A 20,710-nucleotide genomic window follows, 5' to 3' on the forward strand; every position below is an offset into this window, starting at 1 on the left:
AGCCAGCCCCCAGGGTGCCGAGGCTGCCTCTCCCCTCTGTACCCCGTCCTCCCTTGTAATGGGGAGGGGGCAGTCTGGCTTTTTCCTTGGCTTTCCAGGTTGGTATATGCTGGACGTCAGCAGCAGATAGGACACCCCAGCACAATGATCCCGCAGCAATCCGGACTTTCTAGCCTTCAAGTGTACCTCAGAGCAGAAGCTGCGCATTTGATTTTTTTTTTTTTTTTTTTTGGCTCCATATTAAAGAACAAAGCATGGGAACTGGACAGGTCCCTCTGTAAACAGAAAACACATGTTTTCTGAGAGAATGGGCCCTTCCTTTCCTGGTTTCATCTCCCGTGGACAGAGGCCTCCTTAGGCCCGCTGACTTCAAGACCATGGAGGCTGTGGACCGAGGGCTGAGAGGAGGTGATTCTTCTTTGCTCAACTCAGGGACCGGACACTCGCCTTCTTTTTTTTTTTTTTTTTTTTTTTGAGACGGAGTCTCGCTCTGTCGCCCAGGCTGGAGTGCAGTGGCGCGATCTCAGTTCACTGCAAGCTCCGCCTCCCGGGTTCACGCCATTCTCCTGCCTAAGCCTCCGGAGTAGCTGGGACTACAGGCACCCGCCACCAAGCCCGGTTAATTTTTTTTTTTTTTTTTTTTTGTATTTTTAGTAGAGACGGGTTTCACCATGTTAGCCAGGATGGTCTCCATCTCCTGACCTCGTGATCCGCCTGCCTCGGCCTCCCAAAGTGCTGGGATTACAGGCGTGAGCCACTGTGCCCAGCTGACATTCGCCTTCTTGAATGGGGGCCAGGACAAGTGCTAGAGGTCTGCTCAGCAGTGGGGTGTGGTCTGAGGAGGGAGGGCCCCTCAGAGACCTGAACAGGAAGTGGGGGTCTGGACCATTTGTGTCCTCCAAGCACACTAGAATTGTTTAGGGTTCTACCCGAGCTAGCTCCAAGTGAACGTGTGTTCTTTGGAGCCTGCTAGCCACAAATGGGCAGAGACCTCTAACTCAGATGAGAAGCCTGTGTCTGCAAAGAATGGGCATTCTTGGACTGAGTACCCACTGCTGTGTGTCCTTGGGCAAGTTTCTTAACCTCTCTGGGCCTCACGTTTCTCATCTGTAAAAGCAGGATAACAATAGTTATTTAGGATTCAATAAGATCATGGAAATAGCCCCATTGGACACATAACTAGGAGCTAATTAATAAGTGAGCAAAATCAAACATTGTCTCTGTTTCAATGCTGAAATATTGTAGAGTGGCCCAAGAATCCTCTACAGACACCCAGGGTGCCCGTACTCCAAGGAGCACCTCCTCTTCCCCTGCCTTCTGTTGGGCACAGCCACTCCCAGGCCACCGTGACACCTTTTTGGAAGCAGCCGTCTTGCAGACAGATCATCCCTTTGAATCTCCCCAGCAGCCTGAACTTTGTCCTTGAGGGGAGATTTGATTTGCGGAAATAATCAGACATCCTTTAAGACAAGTCTGCTGAATGGATGCTCAGAAGCCAAGCCAGGGCCTCCTGTCCAGGGCCAGCATGTGCCACGACTGTAAAGTCAGAAGCCAGTCTGGCCACGTGCTCTGAAGGCAGTATAGAAAGGATCTGGACTGGATCATCGCCACTGGCGTTGGTGGGTGTGAGCGACGTGTCCGTGTGTGTGTGTGTGTGCGCGCGTGCGCATGTGTGTATGAAACTAGAGATATTCACACACACCCCTGAGCTTGGTGGATGGACCAAACCAAAGCCTGCCTAATTAACATGAGGCTGCCTTTCATCTCTCAGCCCACAACTTGATTTTCATGGAAATTTCTCTGTGTGGGAAAATTACAAGCATTTCTGATACAGGCAAGTGTGTGAGAGTACGGCAGCATGTTGTCCTGGAATACTGGGATTTAGAGGTTGGGTTCCCTTAGCCTGTTCCTAACCAGCTGTGTGGCCTCTGGCTCCTTTCTTCACCCCCCATCTCTTGGTTTCCCCATCTCAAGTGCTCCAGGAAGGAAACACACAGGCTGTGCCCACATGCGTGGGCATTCACAGCACGTGCGGGTGACATTGCTCATTAAAACACTGTAAAAATTAATCGGCATTCACAAAGTTCTAGTCACAATAGCAAACATTTTAAAAAATCAGAAACAGGCCAGGCACAGTGGCTCACGCCTGTAATTTCAGCACTTTGGGAGGCCGAGGTGGATCACTTGAGCCTGGGAGGCAGAGGTTGCAGTGAGCCGAGATTGCACCACTGCACTCCAGCCTGGGTGACAGTGAGACCCTGTCTCAAAAAACAAACAAACAGACAACACAAACAATTCAATTGTCCATCAGTATATGAGTGGGTAAACAAATGTCAATAGGCATATGATAAAATATCACGTAGCAGTAAAAAGGAATGAGCTATTGATAAACTCAACAACATAGATAGCAGGATCCCGAGCAAGAGTTCATACTCCATGAGTTAAAATTTTTTTTTAATAAATTGAAACTGATCTATGGTGGTTGGATTCAGATTGCTGGCTGCCAGGAAGTCAGAGACTGCCTGCAAGGGGCTCTAGGGAACATTTTGTGGTGATGTTTTCTTTCTTGATCGTGGTGATACGTATCACGGTTGCATACACTGTCAAAACTCACCGAACCGTAGAGGTGAAAGGGATTTTGCTGCATGGAACTTATTCCTTAATAAGGTTGATTTCAAAAATTAACTGGTATTTATACTTTATTTTTCAAATCTTGTAGAAAATAATAATGACATAAAATGCTCACAACGTATTCAACAAAAAGACTGTAAAATAACCTATAGTATGATCTAATGATTATATATACATGAATATATGTATGCATTTATAACTTACGATATAGTCCATTCATATAGATATGTGTACACACACACATATGCATGCGCACATATATACACATACAGTTTGGAAAATATAGCAGAAGGACTTTCAACCAAATGCACTCAGTAATTACCTCATGGGTAACTGTTTTCTTTTTATTTTTTAATTGTAAATACTCTCTTAGTTTTTTCTTAATTCTAAATATCCTCTTAGTTTTTTCTTAATTCTAAATATCCTCTTAGTTTTGTTTTTTTTTTTGTACTTTTCTGTAATGAACACTATTTTTGTGGAAGAGGAGTCTTTTTTGCTTGCTATATTTTTCTTTATTGTTAATTGACAAATAATTGTATGTATTCATGAGGTATAATATGTTATATATATAACACTTTTCTTTTTATAAACAAATAAAAACAAACATATCTCTTTTTTTTTTTTTTTCCAGCTGTAGCAGGCCAGGGACATGGAGCTGAGCCCTGGACAGGGTGGTGAGGACATCCCGGTTCCCACGAAAAGCAACTTCCTGGCAAGTCTGGAGCAGATGAAGAGGGAGTGAGGGGGTGTGGCTCGCTCCCCAAGTTCTTTGGCTCAGCTTCAGTGCTGGGTCATTCTTGGGGACTGCTATGCCCACTGGGCACTGCAGAACTTCTGGTGCGCGTGGCTAAGGGGAGTCGGGAAGAGCCCTGTCCCTGGACCAGACCTTCCTGTTTGGCGTACTGGGACCCAGTGACCTTGTGCACCTTTCCTGAAGCTTCTGGGCCCCAAGTGGTCGAATGCAGAGTGGGCTGGGGAGTCACAGACTGTGCTTCCTGCTTTCAACCTCCGTTCCAGGTTCCTGTGCGTTCCGTGGGCCCATCCACCTGGCTGGGCTTGGCTAGGCTGTGACCTTCTCTGAGGACAGGGCTCTGCCTGCATTTGGAGCTGCTGGGACCTCAGTGTCACCCCCCACTCTCGCCAGCTGGCCTCACAAAGGTGCCCAGGAGGAGACCTGATTGCCGACTCCTTTCCCCTCCCTGGCTGAGCAGATTCTACAACAGCCTGTGGAAATTAAAATAAGAGCTTAAAACTGTCAAAAAAAATTTTTTTAACCAAGTCACAAATGGGAAAGCTGAGGCGGCAGCAGGTTAAGGACACTTTGTGATGTAGCGTTCTCTCCCAGTGCTTTCGTACTGTAAACATCACAGTCCACGGTCACTGCGAACAGGCAGCCACAGAGACTGGGTTTAGACTTGCCGGGGAAGGCTGCATCCAAAGTGTGGCCAGCTCAGAACTATTCCACCACATGGGGGGTCATTAGTTCTGCTCAGTTCTGTGGGGCCTCACTAGTGTTTCTATTTAAAAATAAGTCAAGGTAAAAGAAAAAGTTTCAAAATGTAACAGTCACGTATCTATTTCTGTAATTGTAAAGAAATACACTGTCATGTGACGGCTGGAGGCTCTGGAGCAGAGGGCCTAGGAGGAATTTTTTTTCTTTTTCTTTTTCTTTCCTGAATTCTCCAAACCGTCTATAACAGTGTGTATTGCTTTTATAATGGGAAGAGATAAAATAGACTTACATTAAAAATAATCAAACTGCACCTGTGCCTACATGTCAAATGATAAACGTGACAATCAAAGGCACTTTTTATTTATCGAATACCTGGTTCATGCCACATCTCCTGCTAGGCCCTCCCAGCATGCTGGCTCCTCAGAACACCCTGCAGGTGGGAGCTGGCACCACGGTCCCTGAGGCAGCATTCAGCACCCACGTGGCAGAGCCAAGGCTGGACAGGGTTGATTCCAACATCCAGGATTGTATTATGCTTATAACGACTTCCTGCCTGTTTGTATTTAAGACAAGGTCTCTCACTGCAGCTTTGAACTCCCGGGCTTGAGCAGTCTTCCCACCTCAGCCTCTGGAGTAGCTGGGAGTTACAGGTGCACACCCCCATGCTTGGCTAATTTTTGTATATTTTGCATAGACAGGGTTTCGCCGTGTTGCCCAGGCTGGTCTGGAATTCCTGGGCTCGTGCGATCCACCAGCCTCGGCCTCCCAAAGTGCTGGGATTACAGGCGTGAGCCACAACGCCCAGCCCCTGTCTCTTAAAGGTGAACATTTTCCCTAAATACAATGATCTTCAGTTAAAATATTTGTGTCTTACATAGAATCTGGAATTATTTCTGTAAACAGAATTTAGTAAAAGAAATATAAATCAGCTGGGCACGTTGGCTCACGCCTGTAATCCCAGCACTTTGGGAGGCCGAGGTGGGTAGATCACAAGTTCAGGAGATCGAGACCACCACCCTGGCCAACATGGTGAAATCCCGTCTCTACTAAAAATACAAAAATTAGCTGGGCATGATGGTGCGCACCTGTAGTCCTAGCTACTCAGGAGGCTGAGGCAGGAGAATCGCTTGAACCCGGGAGGTGGAGGTTGCAGTGAGCCAAGATCGCACCACTGCGCCACTGCACTCCACCCTGGTGACAGAGCGAGACTGTGTCTCAAAAAAAAAAAAAAAAAGAAAGAAAGAAAGAAAAAAAAGAAATATAAAAATCATAGATTTTTACCTTATTTTACCTTATGACACTGTTGACCAACAGCCAAAGTCAGAATCAATTATGTAACTCTCAGAGCCTGGAACAAAATGAAAATATGGGTTCACTTTTTCAAGAATGACTAAGAATTTTAAGATCGGGGACAGCCAAACATTGAGTGTGGGGCCCTTCTGCACACCGGCCCTCTACCACTGGGCAGGCCACACAGCCACAAAGTCAGCCCTGGACAAGTTATTGATAGCGTATGATAGAACTAAGGTGACAGCTCCCTTTGGGACACACTCTAATCACCAGTGACCACCAGTCAGAAAACAAATGGGCTCAAGCCACAGGAAGATGAGCCGTTCCCAAGGCATTTTCCAATCCAAAAAATAGCGGTCGCAGCTCAGGAATGAAGTTCCCAGTGAGGATGCAGCGGGAGACACAGCCAGGCTTCCCTCCCCAGGAAAGGGCCAGGCCCTGCATAGGAGCTTTCATTAAAAACCAGGGAGGCTGCAGATTCTCTTGAAATGACAACACGCTCGTGCCACACCTCGATAGAGCTTCAGTCACTCTGCTGTGGAGCGTGCGAGGCTGACCATCCTAGGCCTTGGGGAGAAATCATGACAGCTGATGCCAGTGCTTGTTACTGGGAAAACACAGTAAGAAACTTCATCCCTAAATGTTTATACCTATGTACTCACAAAAATTTAAAAAAAGATTTAGTATGAAAATGTAAAGTATCTCGTTAATCTTTATCTTGATCATATGTTGAACTGATAATATTTTGGATATATTGGTTTAAATAAAATATATTAACTAAAAAAAAAAAAAAAAAGGAAAACTTCATCCCGCCGCCTCTGAGAAAGGATCTTGGGGTTCATTGGCCGGTAAATGTTCCCCCAAAGGAGGTCCACCGTGGATGCTGGAAACGAACTGTCAGCTGACAAGCATCTGTAGCTCTGAAAACAAGGGCTCCACACATTGTCCCAGCCAGCGCCCCACCAGCCCAACCCCATTACCTCTATGTCTTCAGCCCCACGTCAGGTTCTGGAAGTTTCCAGGGGGAGTGGACGGTACCCTCAGGGGCTCTTGGGGCTGAGACCTCTTCCATGAATCACATATGGAAGCCCAGGACCAACCTCAGAGAGGATCATGTCTGAGAAGTCGTTTGAGGGGAAAACTATCCACTTAAGAGAGAGGTTCTCCAGCCCTTTGGAGCATCACACACGTTTGTGGGACAAAAGACAAATATTCCTCCCACCCCAATCCCCAACCAGGCTCCTTGTTCATTTTTCTTTAAAAAACAAGAAAAAAAAAATCCGCATTCTCCCCAGCCTGAAATAGTGCTCTGGAGGAGCTGGCCTGGCCCGGAGTGTCTTCTCCATAAACACGCCTGGTGAGGAAGGACAGGAAGGACGGACAAAGGGAGGCCTCAGGCCCAGCTGGCAGCCAGATCTGTGCCTCCCAGCGCCTCCAGGGCCCTTGCAGTCTCGAGAGATGTGGCTTGGACACTTTTGCAGATTCCCAGGCCTGGGGCCACTCAGTTGCCTCCCCCAGCCCAGGTGTCTCCTCAGGACCCTGGCCTGGGAGGGTTTGAAGCCAGGCAGGGAAAAGAGGGCAGAAAATGGTGGTGCCGGGGAGCTGGGCCGGGCCAGCAAATCATTCCGCAAGGTGGAGAACTGCGGGCTGAGGGCACCGTGGGCCTGGGCCCGGGACCCAGCATGGAACCCCTTCTCCTGGAGCACCAGGGGGTCACAACAGTCCCTCCACTCCAGGGATCACGGGTGACCCACGGCCGGGTGCTTTGGGGACGAGACAAAGACAGCGTGTTCCTCCAAGCCCCTGCCTGCCGCTCCGTCACTGGGGCCATGGTCTGCGTGCCAACAACCTTTTAGGAAGCATCTTGTGCCCAACCTCACCACCCCGCAAAAAAACCTGTGTCCAGAACACTTGGCAGTGGGCTTAAAACACTCAGGTGCCCCGAGGAGGCGCCGGGAGAGGAGCCCAGAGCGGTGGCTGGCGAAGGCCCCAGCAGGACTGGGGCGTGGAACTTGCTTGTTTACCTAAGAGAAAAACACAACGAAAAAAGCTTCTGGGTAGAATTGGAAGTTCTGGGGCTCTCGGCGCCACGGCCTCCGCGCGGTTCTCTTCCTCCCCTCCCCGGCCTGCTTTTCCTCCTTCTTTCCCTCTTTGTTGCCAACCTCGGAGCCACGGCTGAAACCCAGCCCAGCGTGTCCGCGAAGCCCGGAAACTTCCAGCTCCGCGACTGTGCAGAAAGTTGGGGGGCGCGGCCGGGGTGACAGCAGCAATTCGGGGGCGGCCGCGGCGGCCACCCGGACCTCGGCCTCCCGCGCCTCCCGCCGCCCCAGCCGCGCCCGGGGACCTCGGGCAGCCCGCGGGCCGGACGTGAACTTGACCCTGCGCTGTGCCCGCCTGGACCGCGGCGCGCTCGGGACGATCTGGTAAGCGCTACCCCTCCCGCCCTCGCCCGGCGGCGCTGGGGTCCGGGTCGGGGTCCGGGCTCGACTGCGAGGGCGTGTCCCGGGGTGGCGGGCGCCAGGGCTCCTCGGCCGCTGCACCGGAGCGCACGGCCGAGCCCGCGGCCCGGCCCGGCCCGGCGAAGTCAGCCCCCAGCCTCCCAAACAAAGACTCGCAAAGTTCGGAAGGGAATCTTTCCCGACATTTTCCCTCCCCTCGGGCTCTGGGCTGCGGCCATCAGGGCTCTTAAAAGAGAACCGAGAGCTCTCTGGTTTTCTCCTGGTGTTTTCTTCCCTGCGCTTTGCCCCCCCACCTTTGGCTGGAGGGAAGGAGGAGGGGGCATGGATGCCCCTCGGGCCCTCAGGTGTTGACCCTCCGAGGCCAGGCTGCCCAGGGGCAGCACAGGAGGTGAGGGCCTGTGGGATGAGGGACCCCCGACAGCACAAGGAGGCAAACCCCTCGCCGCTGCAATGCTCCGGTCCTGGGGCTCAGGTGGAAGTTGCTCCTGATCCCCCCACACCCTCGGCACCATCCTGAGTGACTTCCCTTGACCGTCCTGGGTGACCATCCTGAGCAAGACTCCCTGGCCACCAACTGTCCTGTCGGCTCTGCTTGGGGCAACCACAGTGCCAAGTGAGCCTGGCAGGTGCTGGGTCACAGGACAGCCATGGACAGGGCCTGGGGAGGAGGACAAGCTGGGGCCCTGTAGGGCCTGTTCCTTGGGGAGTGGGTGAGGGACCCTGCTGCCTCCCCTATTCCTGTCTGCAACAGGCCCAGCCCATACCTCCAGCTAGCTTCTCTGCATGCCGCTCTCTCTGCCTGAGACAAGGCCTCTGTCCCTGTGACTGGTCTGATCCCTGGGGGGCACTCCTGGGGTAGAAACCTACCCCACCAGTCGGCGGTGGCAAAGCCCTGGAAACTCACAGACCTGTCCTGGGCCTGGGCCTCCACAAGCCTCCCAGTTTGATCAGGTGCCCCCAACCACAGCAGGGACCATCTGTCAGGTCTTGCTCCCAGTGGTGGCCAGGTCCCCAGCCTTCCAGAGACCATTGCTAACTTGCCTCCATCCCTGGGTATCTACGCTCCCAAAGTCCTCCTCAGGGGAGCACCCAAGCCGAGAGGGCTGGCCAGCCAGAATCTGAGTGGGTCACCCCACCATGTCCCTAGACTCTCTGGCAGGGCTGTCACAGGGCAGCCTACAGGCGTCAGTTGGAGCACAGAGGGTGTTTGCAGTGACGGCAGGGGACAGAGTGCCCAGTTGGCTCTAGCCTGTTGCTGCCATGAGGATAAGGGCTGGGGCTGTTACAGCTTCTGACTTCAGAAGAAATCCAGATTTGTACATGAAATGTCCAAAATTTGAACACATTGCAGGACAGAGGAAACACTCTCGGGTTGAACCCAACCCATGCCCCCACCCCGAGACTGCAACTCCTGTGTACGCCTGAACTGGTTAGTGTTCAAAGGAAGCAGATTTCTTAGTGACCCTGGCCCCAGCCCAAGATTTGAGCAGGAGACCCCGTGGATCTGGGGAGCAGGGAGGCAGGAGAGTCTGTATCTCATGGACCCAGCACCACAGGGAGGGTCGGCCTCCACAGGCATGAACTGTCCAGGTGACTAACACTTGCTTGAGCCCATTTAAGGTTAAAATCTCCCTAAAATGAGGAACCTGACCTGCCCCATCCCCAAACCCTCTGGGGGAGCTTCTATACCCGCTCAGGGTATAATGAAGGAAAGATAGGATGCAGAAAGTGAACCCGAACTTGAACTTTCTTCATGTCCCAGGCAGTAGAGTCGCAGCATGCCAAAAATCCTGGGCTTATAGGGAAGTTGTGCATTGAGGCAGGCCTGCCTTCACCTGCCAGCGCTACCTCATTCTAGCTGGGTAGCCTCACCTCTCTGGGCCTCAGTTTCCTCACTCATAAAAGGGGCTTAATAAGAGTTCTGCCAGACAGGTGTGGTAGCTCACACCTGTAATCCCAGCACTTCGCGAGGCCGAGGCAGACAGACCATGAGGTTAGGAGTTCGAGACCAGCCTGGCCAACACGATGAAACCCCGTCTCTACTAAAAATACAAAAATTAGCTAGGTGTGGTGGCACACAGCTGTAGTCCCAGCTACTCAGGAGGCTGAGGCAGGAGAATCGCTTGAACCTGGGAGGCGGAGGTTGCAGTAAGCCGAGATTGCGCCACTGCACTCCAGCCTGGGTGACAGAGCGAGACTCTGTCTCAAAAAAACAAACAAACAAACAAACAAGAAGAGTTCTGTCTCAGTTGCGTTGTTGGGAGAATGGTGACAATCGCTGTGAACATCGATCACTCCGCTAGCACACGGCAGGCACTCAGTATCAGTGGCTGCTGCTCCAGGGGCCCGTGGCTGCTGGCTTCTCTCACACATCACCTGCTTCTGGGCAGCTCAGGAATTTCTCTCCTGCATCTCATGTCAACTTTGCATCGCTTACCTCACCACCTTCTGGCACTTGTTTCCGTACCCTAAAGGAAACAGTCACTGAACACCTCCCCCACACCTATACTCCTGTATGGAGTACTGGGCACAGAGAGATAAGACGACAAGGTCCTGCCTTAGAAGCTGCCAGATACCCTGTGCAGTGACACCCTCAGGTAAGCTTCTCTAGGCTAATGCCAGAGAAGGTGTTTCCCGTGCAGCCTTTGTTGAATGCCTCCAGAGACAGGCAGCTCACCACCTATCTGGCAGTGTGGCTGCAGAAGCTGTAGGACAGAGTCACCCAGGCATCCTTGAGCCTTAACTGGTAGAAAGAGATGTAGGACAGGTCCATAGGCAGTGCCCCTGAGTCAGAGGTACCTGGTTTTACTGGAGAAAACACATACCTCATAAGAAACTTCTGAAAATTTGGTGAGGTGTACAGAAAGATTTCAGTCTCCAGAAAAAGCACTGCAAATGCTCATGCATGTTTTTACAGAACAGAGCCCTGTTTCCTCTTTTTGCCAACAGCCCATTTAGCAATGCCAGGGCTGTGCCAGTGACCCCACCCACCTCCTAACAAGGCAGCCACTGTCCCAGGGGACAGCCAATATATGCTTTGATTTTTTGAGGTTAATTTCCTTGGGCCCCTGATTTTGGAAAACCTGGACAAAATATAAGGAGTCACTGCATGGGAAATAAAACTACCCCAGAAAGCTGGCTGCGGCATTCAGGAAACTGGAGAGAAAAGTCAAGGTGTTCGGAGGCCCAGGGTTCCTCGCCAGGATCGGCTATAGAGTTTGCAGGGCCCAGGGTAAGAAGAAAATGTGGCCCCCTGGTTTGAAAATGCCTGAGAATTACAAGATGGTGACGATGGTGCGAATTAAAACGAGCTTGGGGCCCTTCCGAACGCAGGGCCTTCCTAAGCTCAGGGCCCTGTGCGGTGGTATGGGTCACAAACCCACAAAGCCAGCCCTGCCCCTCACACGTGTTCGTGCCGCATGCTGAGGCCCAGAGAGGGACCAAAGGCAGCTTCAGTGAAGAAGTACAACTCCTCATCTTTGCCATTCTTTTTCTTTTCTTTCTTTAATGCCATCATTGATGTTCCATGCTCATTTTAGAACACTTTGAGTCCTCAGAAAAGAAAAACATTTGTCAATCACCTATGAAAGCACACTCAGAGATAGCCACTGGGAGGGCCTCACCCAGCTTCTGTCAAAACTTTTTTTTTTTTTGAGATGGAGTCTCGTTGTGTCACCCAGACTGGAGTGCAGTGGTGCAGTCTCGGCTCACTGCAACCTCTGCTTCCTGGGTTCAAGTGATTCTCCTGGCTCCAGGCGATTCTCCTGGCTCAGCCTCCCAAGTGGCTGGGACTACAGGCGCCCACCACCACGCCCAGCTAACTTGTATTTTTAGTAGAGATGGAGTTTCACTATGTTGGCCAGGCTGGTCTCGAGCTCCTGACCTCAGGTGATCCACCCACCTCAGCTTTCCACAGTGCTGGGGTTACAGGTGTGAGCCACCAACACCTAGTCTGTCAAAACATATTTTAAGCACAATTAGCATCTTATTAGGTGTGTCATTTTATCTTCTGCTTGTTTCATTAATATTTTATCACAATATTTTCCTAAGTCAGAAGATACTGTCTTGCAAATGAACTTTCATGACTATTTAGCATATTCCACTGGACAGAGGTCCTTAACTAACCCCTTATTATCAGGCACTTGGGTTCTTCCCAGTTATTTCCAGTTTTCCCCATTGTAGGCAACACTTCCAGGAACATTTGTCTGCACTTTTCTGATTACTTCCTAGCATGATGAAACCCTGCTTTAGTGGTGGGGCTCCCAGTTAAGTCATTAGGGGTGATATTTTGGCTCCAGAAGACTCTTGGGGTGGTCTCTGAAAAACCCCCTTGGCCAAGTACCTCAGCCCCCATGCCTCATGCAGTGACCGTCCCACACCACAGCCCTGGCATTGCATCTGACTTTTTTTTTTTTTTTTTTTTTTTGAGATAGAGTCTCACTGTCGTCCAGGGCTGGAGTGCAGTGGCGTGATCTCGGTTCACTGCAACCTCTGCCTCCCAGGTTCAAGTGATTCTCCTGCCTCAGCCTCCCAAGTAGCTGGGACTACAGGCGTGTGCCACCATGCCCGGCTAATTTTTTGTATTTTTAGTAGAGACAGGGTTTCACTGTGTTAGCCAGGATGGTCTCGGTCTCCTGACCTTGTGATCTACCCACCTCAGCCTCCCAAAGTGCTGGGATTACAGGCATGAGCCACCGTGCCCGGCCCTGACTTTCAAGAGAAAAACCTGACTCTTCCCACAGCTCACTTGATTGGCAGCATAGGCAAAGACTTGAAGCGAGTTTGGAGCACTGACTGCCTGCCCTGCACTGGCTGGGTTTATCGCCATCTGTGAGGTGCTACCTTCATCCCCCTGTACAGACAAGGACCCCAGGCTCAATAGGCTGAGGCACTGGCCCAGGGACCTCCATGCCACCCTTATTGTGAGGAGGACACATTTGTGACTCTGAAGCAGAAAAGACCCTTTGTCCTGCCAAACCATGGGCAGGATTCAGGGGTCTACAATGTGGCTGCTCGGGTGGCCTGACCGCTGAGCCTATGAGGCTGGGGTTGGGAGGAGGACACTAGCCTGGTGCCTACTCACAGGGAGCACTCAACAAACAGCAGCAGGAGGAAGAGGAGAGGATGGGGCAGCAGCAGCAGGAGGGAAGGTTCGAGCCTCCGCAGTGGAGGGGAGGCTCTGCGGGCGTCTCTCAGCTGGCGAAGGCTCCTGAGAGCAGGGATCAGGTCTGCAGCCCCAGGGCCAGCTCGGTAGGGGAGCAAGGTGTATGAACACATCGATGAGGGCCGTGCCTTGTGCTATCCTTCTTCCTCTTCACAGGCAGCTGGGCATGTTGGGGCCAGAGGGGAGAGCCTGTTAGTTTCCTGTGGCAGCCATGTAACAACTTATGGCTGACTTAGTGGCTTAAGCAACGCACATTTATTACCTTACAGTCAAGGGGGTCAGATGTCTGAGGTGGGGTCCCAGGACTAAAATCCAGGTGTTGGCAGGGCTGGTTCCTCCTGGAACTCCAGGGGGAAAATCCATCCCTTGCCTTTTCTGGCCTCTGGCGGCACTTGCACTCCTTGGCTCCTCGTCCCTTCTTCCATCTTTAAAGCCAGCAGCGTCCCCTTGTTCTGTCTCTGACCACGGCTGGGAAGGAGTCTCTGCTTTTGGGCACACGTGGCTAATCCAGGCTACCCTCCCACTGCAGATCTTCAACTCAATCACACACCTGCAAAGTCCCTTTGGTCTGGGAGGTAACACTTTCCCAGGCTCCAGGGATTAGGGCTTGGACATCTTGGGGACTTTATTCTGCCCAGGAAAGGTGGTATCAGGGAGTCTGAGCATCTGAACCTCCCCAGGGGACTGAAGGAATGCCTTCAGTGTCCTCTTCCTCCTCCTCAGCAGCTGTGAATCCAGAATAGAGGCCATCTACAAGGTCACACCTGGAGGGATCTGGGGAAACTGAGGTCACAGAGGTCTTGCCCAGAACCCCAGGCCAGCCCCTGTGTTTCTTCCACAGATGGCCCCCTTCCCCACCACCCTGTAGTGCACTGCCCAGGGGGTGGAAGCGTTTTAGCCTGGAGGGACACCAGCTTGAGGACTCTGTAGAGCTCTGGGCCTAGGGGGAGGGCGGGTGGGGGGGCAGGGAATGTCATCTATGGGGTGGCTTCCCCACACCAGGGGCAGCTTTATGGAGGTTACCTTTTCATCCCCCCAGTCCTGTGGGAAGTGAAGATCTGTTTCCTCATCTCATAGGGTAAGGAGGCTGAGGCCCTCAAAGGGGCAGTGGCTTGTCCGTGGGGAAGAGTCTGCTCCTTCCAACAAGCCTGTGGCTGGTGGTAAAGCAGGTGTGAATGGTCTGTCCCATGAGCAGGAGGGTGGGTGTGCGGCGATGTCGGCATGTTCTCCGCAGAGCTCTGTGCACAGGCCTGTGCATCTGCTGACAGGCAGCTGAGAAGGCTTGCAGTCACATCGCTGATGGTAAAGCTGTAGCAACAGGCTCAGAGAGGTGTGTTAGCTTTCCCAGAGACACACAGCTCTCTGGAAGAGTGCCATCCTCTGAGCTCCATCGCCTGGTGCTTTGCATCCCTTGCCCCACGGGCACACATAGAAGCAGAGTTCCTTGGGGTTGGATCTGTGGGGTGGTTTGTGAGGGGGACTGTGTCATCCACTGTGGAAAAGACTTAGCTGCCTCTCTGTAAAACATTTTTGCCTGACGTGAGTTCTCTCCCTTGACCGGGGGCCAGCACAGTACATAGTAGGGTGGTTAAGAGCCCTGGGTTTGGGCTGAGCGCGGTAGCTCATACCTGTAATTCCAGCACATTGGGAGGCCGAGGCAGGAAGATTGCATGAGCCCAGGAGTTTGAGACCAACCTGAGCAACAAAGGTTAAAAAAAACCATTAGCTGGGCATGGTGGCACATGCCTGTAAGTCCCAGCTACTTGGGTGGCTGAGGCAGGAGGATAACTTGAGCCTGGGAGGTTGAGGCTGCAGTGAGCGGTGATCACGCCACTGCACTCCAGCAGGGGCAACAGAGCAAGACCCCATCTCAAAAAGAGAAAAGAAAAGCCTTGGGATGGGATTTGGGGTGCTCTGAGTTTAAATCCCAGGGCCCCAATTTGGTGTGATCTCAGGTATGCTCCTGAACTCTCTATGCCTGAGTTCCCCCAGCTGTAAAGGGGGGGGGGGTGATAATAATGCTGCCCAGACCCCAGAGGACCCCTAGGAGGCTCTTGCTGGGCAGCTGGTCCTGCCCCAGAGCCCTCCCACTCCATACACCCCTGCATACGCTCAAGGGCAGATGGGCCCCCCACAACCAAGCCAGGCCTGGTGGCCCTAGGACACTCTTGGCCACAAGAATTCAGATTATTTTCTCAGCAACTTTCTGACCAGTATCCTGGGGCCTCAGCAGGGCCAGGGCTGCATGGTCCTGGGTCTATCTGGACTTGTTCTGGCTCAGACCTCAGCCCACCACAAGGACAACGGGTCTGGGAACTCAGGCAGGCTCTCTGCCAACCAGGAGCTGCTCTTGCTCGCCGGGACCCCACAGGGCAGGAATAGTGGGCATTCATATCATTCCCATTTTGCAACCAGGCAGACCAGGGCCCAGAGAGGCCAGATAACCTGCCTCAGGCCACACAAATGGCAAACAATAAGGCCAAACCTTGGTGATGGCCAGACTCTAAATCCGGGGCCACTTCTTGCCTTGGGAATATAGTCTTTCCTGGCACTCACTTAGCCAAAAATCTTTCTAGAAGGGTGGCAGGCCTTCCTGCCCCACTCCCGGAACAGGCTGGCTGCTTTCAGGCGCAGAAGAGCCAGCCCTTTGGAGGAGGAGGCTTGTGAGAGTGGGGATGGGCCGCAGAGCCTCCCCAGGCAGGGCAGCGTTGCAGCTTGCATGTGGCAGGGGTGTGGGGTGAAGCTGTGCAGGGCAAAAGACAGGTCAGTTCCCGCTGGAAGTGCCCCACTGGGGGGCCTCGGTGTGTCTCTTTCCCCAGCACTGGCATGGCACATTTTGACCCGAGCAATGGTGAGCTGCCCGGAATACGAACAGGAGGAAGAGAACCTTCCCCAGGCAGCATGTGAGGCTGGGGTGGCACTCAACACAGGACAGCAGGCAAGGACATGCCGCCCTCCAGGCTAAGGGTCTTGGGAGCCTCCCCTCCCAGCCCCTGCTGTGGCCTCCCCCTGGGCCCTGGCATGGGAGGAGTTAAGCTGCCGCGGGCACCTTGGCACATTGCGCTGCCCAGAGTGTCCGGCTCCCCACCCCCACTGCTTTTCTTCCTTTTTGCCTTTTTCCTTCTTAATTAATCATACGCTGCTGCCCAATTTAAATATGGAAATGCCCAGGCCGAGGCGATGCAATTATTCATGAGGGCCGGGCGGCTGTCCGGGGCTCTCGGGCTGTGGGGAGTACCGTGGCATCGCCTCCGTTCTGATGTGTGTGAAATTATGTGCACAAAAGGCGCCTCCTTATCTGGGAGTGTGAACTAAATAAATAAATAAGGGCTTTTGTTTGTTTGCCGGCTCCTGCACATGGCTGCTGGGACTCAAGCGCTCGTGTTGTCTGCGCCTCTGTGGGACTCGGGGGACGGGAGGCAGGGGAGGCCCCCGCAGGCCGGCCAGGGGCTGGGGGCTGGGGGCTGGGGGCCGGGGGCCGGCCGCCGGGCACCTGGGGCCCTCTCCCTCCCCTGGCACCACCCTCACCCCGCAGCTCCCCCCCATACACACCCTCGCTGGAAAGTTCGCCCTGCCCGGGCTGGGCTCCCAGGCAGCCTGGCACCGTGCCAGGCTCGCCGCCGAGCTCGGGCAGCAGGGTGGGGCAAACGCGGAGCACGGAGGACGGGGCCGGGCGACCTGGGCACCAGCAGGACCCGAGGCCAGGAGCCAGGGGCCCAGAAGGTGAGGGCACCCCGGGTGGGCGCAGGGTGGGCGCTCTGTGGGCAACGGGCCCTGCGGCCGGGCCCAGGAGCAGGCCTCATTGCGGGGGGGGGGGGGGGGAGGTTGGAGCGGAGGCTGGCAGAGGAGGCAGGCACAAAGGAGGGCAGTGCCAGGCAGCTGTGGCCGACGCAGGCATCGCTGCCCGCCTGCCCCTAGCCGGCCTCCCCGCCGAGGGGAGGACGCGTGTGCAGGGGCCCGGGCAGGAGCGGCAGACACCGAGCCGTGGCCACAGGGCCAGCCGCACAGTCGGAGGAAGGGCCGGAGCGAGGCGGGGCCCGGGGCTGTCAAGGAGAAAAACATCCCAAGGCCTGCAAATTGCTGCTCTCAGCTTTTTTCCCCCCTCCTCCTGCTTCGCGGGGTGGGGGGGTTGGGGGGGTGGGGGGGGGGAGAAAGCAGTGCTTCCTCTGGAGGCGGATGCAAAAAGGATGCAGAATTTTAACCATCTCCTGCACCGGCCCGTCCTTCCTGAGCAGGGTTTGGGCCCAGGCCTGGCGCCGTGGCACCTTGGGAAGGGAAAGGCCAGAGCAGCTGATGCCGGTTCTGGGGGACGCCGGAAAGCCCAGCCTCCTCTGCACCTCCATCCAGAACCGGGGGCCCCGCAGCACCTGCAGCAGGGGTGGAGGGTGGGAGGCAGAAGGGGCCTGGTGCTCTCGGAGGCTGCACCTCACGGTACCAGTTGCTACCCAGGGCAGCACGCCTGTTTGCTGGCCTCCTCTTGGTGTTAAACATGGTGTCCAGGTCCCCGGTTGGAGACCCCAGCCCTGTACCGGGTGGGGGTCTTAGCTCCCACTGACTTGGGGCCTTCAACCACACTGGCATCCCAGGCATTCCTCCTGACTGATTTCTGTTTTAAAAATAATGTGGAACGTTTTCTGGCATCTGGTGAGGGATTCACACACTGTATATTCAGGGCAGGACTTAAGGAATGAGTTCAGAAGGTATCTGGTCACTGGACAAACAGCAGGCAAGCCCCCTGTGCTCCTCGCTGGGTGAGACTCAGGCGCATGGGTTTGGGCATGGGATCTCAGAGGGATGGTCTGGGCCCACAAGCCCACGAGGCATAGAGCCTAGGGCCCATGAAATGTTTTCATTTTAATTTCTTTTAAAATCAGAAGAAAAAATGACTATAAAAATAATGAATATATGACAATGAATTCGACCTGGTTTTATTGGTCTTTAGTCTGATGTAGTCATAAAATAGAATTTTTAGTATTTATGGAGGAAGGGAACCAGGAAGCCAAAAGTGCCCCGGCCCATGAAAGGCAGGTGTGGCCTGGGTTGGTCCTGTCTGTCCCAGGACAAAGGGTCAGATGTCTGGGTCCAGGGGGGGTTTGGAGGGCATCTGGGTGCCCTGTGAATCTGGCTTCCACGAAGGCTAGCTGGGACAGGTTGCTCCAGCCTGCGGTGGACAGGAGCCAGGGCTGTGTGTGTCTGTGCGTGTCCATGTATGTGCACGTGGGTGTGCAGGCATACTCGTGTGCATGCCAGTGTTTGACAAAGGATTCCTAGACACCTGCCTGTGTAAGTCCCAGTTCTCAAAACGGGGAATGCAAGGCCAGGGTCAGGAGACAGTGTGGCTGCAAGGGCCTGGCATTCCTGACAATGATGGGTAGGGAGTGCCATTGTCTCCCTAGGAGAAAGCAGCCTTCAAGGTCCCAGCACCCCCAAACCCACGAGCTCACACAAAACAACGCGAGCCACAAATGCAAGCCACATCTGTCATTTAACATCTTCTAATAGCCACATTTTCAGAAAGTGAAAATAAGCAGGTAAGATTCACTTTAGTACTAAAATTCATTTTAATCTAATATAAATTTCCAAAATCCTATTTCAGTGTGTTGCTCGTATGAAACTGTGAACGGGATATTTTGCCATTTTTTCCATATTCGATTTGGCCTCTCCCCATTTCAGTGGCTCCTTTGCTGCGTGTGGAGCAGCTACCACGGCGGTCACGTAGGGTTAGTAGGCCCCTGTGCCCCCCACTTCCCCACCCAGAGTAGCGGAGACTGGTTTTCTGCTTCTTTTTTGCTGGTGGCCCTTCCTGGCCAGGGAAAGGGATAATTCCACTGGCTCATCAGCCCCCAGCAACCCTGAGAGCTGAAAGAATGGATGTTGGGGCTGCAGGTTCCAGAATGAGGGGGGCTGCTGGAAAGGGTTCTTCGGCTGTGCTCCCAGACGCCAGGGGACGACACAAAGGGCTGACTTCAGACTCACAATAGTGGGGCGGTTAGTCACAGTGCCAGGGCAGCGGGCAAGCAGACAGAGCCCCCTGTGTCTGTGCCTGGTCGGGCTGGGCCCTGCAGCCCCCATTTCCCCAGCTGGCTTCCCACCCCACCCCTGCCCGCTCCCCACATTAACCCCCTGCCGCCTGCTGCCTACCTGGCAGCCTGGCCGGGGCTCCCTTGGCCAGGGCTGGTTTCCACCAGCCACCCTGGCCAGAGGCGTGCTCCTTCTAGAAGCCGGGCTCAAGCCTGCATGATTTCACGGGCCTGTCTCGGGAAGCAGGCATTGGAACAGCTCCGTCACCGTGGCTGGGCAGCGTCCACGCAGCCTGAGAGGGGAGATTTTCATATTAGTTTAGAGGCTCCTCACTTAAAGATTTCATCAGCATTTGCGAGTATTCGCCATTCAAGGACTGTGCATTTCTGGAAACAATGAAAAGCCAAAACTGTGAAAAATTAAGGAGTGGCCCTGAAGCTGGTGTCTGTAACTGCACATTTTAAAGTGAACAGACTGATATAAATATTTTAATCCTGTGTCTAGATAGATGGATAAGATAAAATAAATTAGTCATGTTCTGGCCCAGTCTGGAGACTATCTGAAAGCAAGACAAATGTCAGCATTTGCTGTTTAGGGGTTACAATTAAAATCTCTCCTTCTAGATTGAGCTTCTAGAGCCTCAGAGATGGAATTCGCCGTTTTGCCGCGATTTGGCGTTAACTTATTGACCCACGGGGAGGAGGGTCACTTCCCCTGAAAAGGTATAAAATGAAGTTGTCAGTCTCTCTTTTTAATTAAAAAAAAAATCTCTGCAAAGATTCTGCATTCTGGCTTCTCTTTGCTAAATTAAAGTGGCATGTGTTTTTATTTTAGAAGGCAGAGATGTTTTGCTGTGCCCAGTGTGAGGAAGCGAAGGAAAAGAAAGATCTTTTGAAAATGTGTACGTCTACTTGCAGCTTGAAAATTCCAAGTGCCAGACATTTTTCTTGGAGGAAATAAATGTCTTCAATTTATTCATCTTACCTGTTGATTATGTTCTGTAATGATTTATTTTAGAATTTGATCCTTGTCTAGAACCGAGGCCATCTTTGGAAAGTAAAAGACCTAGGTCTCTTTGGTTCAGGAGACATTGTGGCCCTCTCTTAAAATCATTGACTGCCGAGATCTGGGCCCAGGCGGCTCTCGGACTGAACCGGTCTGTGCTAGGCAGCCTGGCCCACTCGGCCTTCAAAACACAAGGGATGGGAGACATATGCTCAGCTCACATCGTTTTGTTTTGATTTATTTTAAACGGCTTAAGATGATTTTAGCACAAAGAGTGGTGTATCTTACTTGCATTCTGAGAGCCACTGGATTTTCAAGCTAGAGTACAATTTTTTTTAATCCAAATTTAGAAATTGCCTTTTAGAGTAGACAACAGCATGCTAGTTTGCCTTTTAACTCACTTTTAAAGAAAGATTCTTAAGATCAAGTACATTGAATTTGGAGATTGGTCCCCCTCCGTTATTAGGGGCTGGAAATGGCCCACTTTTCAAAAATAAGGTCAGAAAAGGGGTGTTTCTGACCTAAGAGTTCTTCCAGGCTGGGCTCGTACCACAGAGATTCTTCCACACCCATGTCCTGAGTCCTTGTCCTACACACAATTTTTTTCTTCCAAGGAGAAGGAGTGTGGCATTCAGTTCCAATGTCATCGTGTGGAAAAGAGTCCATGCCTGGCTGAGAAACTGTCAC

The 20,710-nt window shown here is 52.8% G+C and overlaps 1 protein-coding gene and 1 long non-coding RNA gene across 2 annotated transcripts; one reads left to right on the forward strand and one right to left on the reverse strand.

Annotated features, from left to right (window-relative positions):
* Window positions 1–2,681: 2,681 nt before the first annotated feature.
* Window positions 2,682–8,381, reverse strand: LOC101144484 (collagen alpha-1(I) chain-like). The gene is made up of 4 exons (XM_063704713.1): window positions 8,366–8,381; window positions 7,537–8,294; window positions 5,366–7,398; window positions 2,682–3,855 (listed from the first exon to the last, which is right to left on the reverse strand). The coding sequence occupies exons 1-3, from the start codon at window positions 8,379–8,381 to the stop codon at window positions 7,114–7,116; spliced, it is 1,059 nt and encodes a 352-aa protein (XP_063560783.1). The 3' UTR covers window positions 2,682–3,855; window positions 5,366–7,113.
* Window positions 8,382–16,402: 8,021 nt separating this feature from the next.
* Window positions 16,403–20,001, forward strand: LOC109024618 (uncharacterized). The gene is made up of 3 exons (XR_004068328.3): window positions 16,403–16,720; window positions 19,642–19,740; window positions 19,853–20,001. It is a non-coding gene; the product is annotated as an uncharacterized lncRNA (long non-coding RNA).
* Window positions 20,002–20,710: the final 709 nt, after the last annotated feature.

The sequence above is a fragment of the Gorilla gorilla genome, chromosome 23 (genome assembly GCF_029281585.2).
Source record: "Gorilla gorilla gorilla isolate KB3781 chromosome 23, NHGRI_mGorGor1-v2.1_pri, whole genome shotgun sequence".
In the NCBI taxonomy this organism is placed as follows: Eukaryota; Metazoa; Chordata; class Mammalia; order Primates; family Hominidae; genus Gorilla; species Gorilla gorilla.